Here is a 5000-nt window from a genome sequence, read left to right as displayed (position 1 = left end):
CCCTATCACCCTACGTATAATGAACAATTATTGGATGAGGTTGAGCATGATATTATGAATTATCAAAACCGAGGTCTGTGTTATCTGCCGAAGCCGAAGGCTGAGGCAGATAACACTGACACGAGGCTTTGATAATTCATGATATCATGCGAAAACCGAATTCAATAATTGTTTTATTATACATTTTTCACATAATGCATCCTCAGAAACAGAATCGAAGCGTTCAGAAATTTGTTTCTGAGGAGAACACTCCAAGGGACAGGTAACCAGACAGACGTTGAACTTGACATGATAAATGTAATATCTGCAGCAGATATTACATTTATCATGTCAAGTTCACAAGCTATTGTGAATTGATTGAATGCTCTCGACCAATCAGATTTTTCATTGTCAGTCTGATGTATAATAATGAGCATTAACTGTGTATTTTGGTGACCTTTTCGGGGGAGACCAAGCATTTTAGCACGAAGGAGCATTAAAATGGACATTTTAGTGGCAAAGTAAAAGGATAATGTAGAAAAGCCCATTCTTGACCAAATTTAATTTATGCAATGATTATTTACAAACGTGGAGCTGTTTTAAAAATAAATAGTGTTTCGTTTTCTGACTTATAACTTGTTAGGGTGTTTGGGAATGAGTACGAACATTTGAGGAGGACAAACACGTACAAAAGGCAACCCACTTTACGCTCATAGAGCGTCTAGTTTATTTGCAATAGAAAGTTGTGTGTATCCTGACATAAAAGCAGCAGGTCGACAGCCTCTATTTCATTTGCTAACAACCTGGTTCACCAAGCACTTGTGACCACGTGACCGCTATCAAAGCTTGGCATGACAATACTCGTATCTCAGCATGCGCATGTCAACGACTAATAGGATTGATGCGTATAAAAAAAATAAAAACAAGTTCTAGAAAAACATAAAGAAGAACCGAAACTCGGTCATTATGTCGAAGTTAAACAATTTTGCGTAATGTATAAAAGACAATTTTTTTTGTATTTCAGAACCACTGTGCCTCTTCATCTTGCCAAAACGGAGGTACATGTTTACCAGACGTGAAAAATAAAGGTTTCCACTGCAACTGTAAGATCGGGTTCACGGGAGATCACTGCGAAATAGGTCAGTATTTGATGTCTCTTAAATCGAGGTGCTGGTGGTTACCAAACAGTTTGCGCCCGCCCCTGTGATCATTTAAATGGCATGTTTGGTGCTGAAAGTGTTGATCAAGTAGCGAGTTTTTCTGTTGTATATTACCATTAATTTTTTTCCTCTGTTATCTTGAAAAGAAACTGGTTAAATCGCACCTGGACTAATCGTTTTTGTTTCTCTTTCAGCTCCCTCATGCAAAGCCGTGTTCGAAGCTGATAAAAAGGACAAGTGAGTACATTGCATATTTTTTCCTAAAGACTTAAGAAACCACTCTATTTTGATTGGTCGAGAGCAGCTCAGTTTCATAAAGTCCCTAAATTATGTTACTATGGCGACCACGCACGCTTGACAAAGGGCCTTCAAATCAGAACAAAAATGACCGACTATAGACGGTATTCATAAATGCCGACTAAGTAATTGTTCTTTTGTCTTTATGCTAATCATCCTCACTTGCCTCGCTTGCAGGAACAAAATTCACACAAATATCTCACTCGTTCGCTTCGCTCACTCGTGAGATATTGTTCTTGCCACTCGAACATAAAATTCATATCTTCTCGCCACCGTGTAATATCCTCTATATATTTAACTAAACTCAAAACAACAAATAAATACAGAATAAAAAAGTTGAGATTTACAAAGAACAAAATGCATGAATAAAGGAATTAAGTACAAATATCTAGATATTGAGTGAGCTGGGATCATCCAAGTAGTCTAATCTAGTGAATGACCCCAACGAAAAAGAAAAAGAGAAATTAAAAATACATGCAAGTTGAACACAGAGAAAATTTCGATCTTCAGGATAAAAAAATATATTTCTTCATATGCTATAGGCTAGTAATTAAGGAGTGTAAGAATTAAGCACAGAGTTCTTGAAGGTTTTACGAAATAGTGAAAGACCATTTGACTCAGTGACAGACAAGGGCAAAGAAGGAAATGGCTCAGACATGGCTAGAGTACTAGTAGGACATGGCTCGAGTACTGGCCTCGGTTTTTCAAAAGGTCGATAACGCTATCCACCAGTGGATAGTGATTTATCCAGTAGATAGCGATATACACCCTTCGAACCACTGGGGTCTGTGTAGTATAAATTCACTGACGAAGCGATCTCTCCAAGCGGTTAAGGCGGAAATTTGCATGCGCATGCTTCAAGTTCAAACTCGGAAACATCGAACGAAACCTCGTGTGACATTTTCTTTTGTCAGTTTTACACAGCGTACATTCCAAGCCCTTACGGGAGTAACTAAAGTTTCCACTTATGAACCCAACATATTTTCTTCAAATTAGCGTGTTTAACCCTTCAAAACGCGATTGGATGCATCGTTAATTCCTAAACTGTCCAATACACAGATTGAACACAAGCGTGCTTACCACACTTCTCTTGGACTCTGCACTAACTTCCGTCTTGTGTCACATGGGAGATTTCGGATGCGGAGCTGGAGGATGGACACCGGTCATGAAGATTGATGGAAACAAGGTATTAAATATATATTGTGATTTACTCCAACACGCCTTAACTTTGTTCCACAGATCACCAATTATTTTTTACAAGCATGCCAGCGAGCGAACTCAGACGCATTTTTGGCTGTTTCTACGCAGGCCAAGATCATAGAAATTCTGAATTGAAGTTAAATTCCAGTCGACGTTTTCTTTTTTCAAAGTAGGTCGGAATCAGCCAATCACTACGCTGAATATGAACTATTTCCCTGTTATGATACAGTGCATACATAAAAAATTGACCACTCCAAATGGCCAATAAAACGGACAGAACAAAAACAACCAGCTTTTTCGAGGGGCAAACTAGTTGGCTATTTACAAGTGCACCTGGGAAGGTGAACTAGGTACTACCAGTGGTCAGAACGGATGTTGACCTCAGGACCTCGGGATGTCAAGGCAAGCGCCCCAACCGACAGCTGCGTAAACATAACATAACATAAACATAAACATAAACATAACCTAACCCAACCTAACCAAATTAACCTAACCTAAGCTAACTTAAAATAACGTAAGATAACGTTTTATTCAGGAGACTACAACACAAATACAAAAACTTCCTGAATAGGAATATCATGAGGTAAACCATGTATAAAATTAATTTCCCTAACTAAAAAACATACAAAAAATTCGATAACTAGATAAATTTGAAAGCTACTAATTCAATAAATATTCAAATAAATTTTAAGACTACTTTTAAAAACTGATAATGATTCGGCGTGTACAATATATCCTTGGCAATTCGTTCCATTTCCATATGATGTCCTTACAAGAAAGAATATTTGTAACCATTACAAAACGCGCTTTTGCAGTAAAGTTTGTAGTCGCGATTAGCTCCTGTACGCGTACTTTAGGAAAACTCAAAGAAATCTAGGAGAGAGAGATTATCAATACCGAAAACTATTTTATAACAGATAGAAATCTCTACGCTTTTCTAGTGTTTCTCAGAGTGCGCATGTCCATGTAATCAGCAATAAGAGTAGGGGAATAGAATCGGGTCCCTCCGAGGACAAAAATGATAAAGCAAGACTGGCTGTACGGCTGAAATTTAAAAGGTGAATCCTTGGTTTTTGAAGTATTTAAAATGTCACCAATAACGCTTAAAACTAACCATACTCAACAAGTGCTTAAACGTATGGATACGGTACTGGTATTTCAGTGTACTACACCTTTACATTTAATGCATGGTCGTTCTATTGTTAATAGGGAGCTTAAGCAACAACAACGGCGACGGCAACGAGAACGTCATCTCAAAATATAAATTCGCGTAGTTTTAATCGCTACGTGACTATTTCAACTTTCAAAATATGATATGGGTGTGGTACATTCTCAAAAATAACACTCGTCGGAACGGCACTTAATTTAGGGGAGGAAATGAAAATTTATCCTCAAGTGCTGACGCACTTGATAAAACCTCAAACTTGGCTAATTCACGTAGTTGTTTCGCTGACGACGGCAAAGGAATGTACAAAATTGAAAAACGCACGTGCAGGGCCTGCAACGCTATTGCTTTTGTCCACTAAATGTGCAAATTTGTGAGGTCGCCGTTGTCGTTGACTAATAGGGAGCTTACGAAACGACGACGCCGACGGCAACGACGACGCTACAAAACAATAGGTTTAGTGAGCAAAAACAATGGCTCTGCACGCTCTGCACGTGCGATTTACATTTTGGTACATTTCTTTCCTAAATGACGACGTGAAATGACCAAATTTAATGTTCTGTGGAGGACGTTAGCACATGACGATGAATTTTCAGTTCTCTCTCTACGCTTCCAACCCACTCATACCAGTTTAATTCCTCGACAGTTACTATGTTACTACAGATATGAATAACGCGAACTTGTATTTTTAAATGAAGCCCTCGTAACCGTCGTCGTCCTCGTTTCGTAAGCTTCCTAATAGGGAGCTTTAGCAACTACAACGGCGACGGCAACGACAACGTCAAAAATTTGCATATTTAACGAGCAAAAGCAATGGCATTGCACGCTCTGCACGTGCATCTATTCATTTTTGTACATTTCGTTGCCGTCGTCAGCAAAACAAAAACGGGAAATGACTAAATTTGAGGTTTTAGGGAGAACGTCAGCCCTAGAGGGTAAATTTTCATTTTCTCCCGTAAATTGAGCGCCGTTCATACTAGTTTCGTTCTTGAGGGTTTGCCACACCTTTGTCACATTAAAATGCTTGGAATAGTCGCGAAGCGATTACAATAACACGAATTCATATTTAATGACGCTGTTGTCGTTGCCGTTGCCGTCCTCGTTGCTAAAGCTCGCTAATGTTGTTGTTAGATGCGCGAAGATTTCAATAAGCGTCACGAAGTGTTCCCTTAGGGTACGTTCGATTGACCCTATTCCGG

At 38.9% G+C, this 5000-nt stretch overlaps 1 protein-coding gene across 1 annotated transcript in view; it reads left to right on the top strand.

The window, feature by feature from the left end:
- Positions 1 to 5000, top strand: part of LOC138027268 (uncharacterized) — a 15697-nt gene that overhangs the window by 6572 nt on the left and 4125 nt on the right. The window contains exons 3-5 of the mRNA XM_068874828.1: positions 1004 to 1118; positions 1334 to 1376; positions 2496 to 2622. Of these exons, the coding sequence (XP_068730929.1) occupies positions 1004 to 1118; positions 1334 to 1376; positions 2496 to 2622 (285 nt within the window). The remainder of the gene's footprint in view (positions 1 to 1003; positions 1119 to 1333; positions 1377 to 2495; positions 2623 to 5000) is intronic.

This window comes from Montipora capricornis, chromosome 12 (genome assembly GCF_036669925.1).
Source record: "Montipora capricornis isolate CH-2021 chromosome 12, ASM3666992v2, whole genome shotgun sequence".
Taxonomy (NCBI): Eukaryota; Metazoa; Cnidaria; class Anthozoa; order Scleractinia; family Acroporidae; genus Montipora; species Montipora capricornis.
This window is presented reverse-complemented; position numbering and strand designations above follow the sequence as displayed.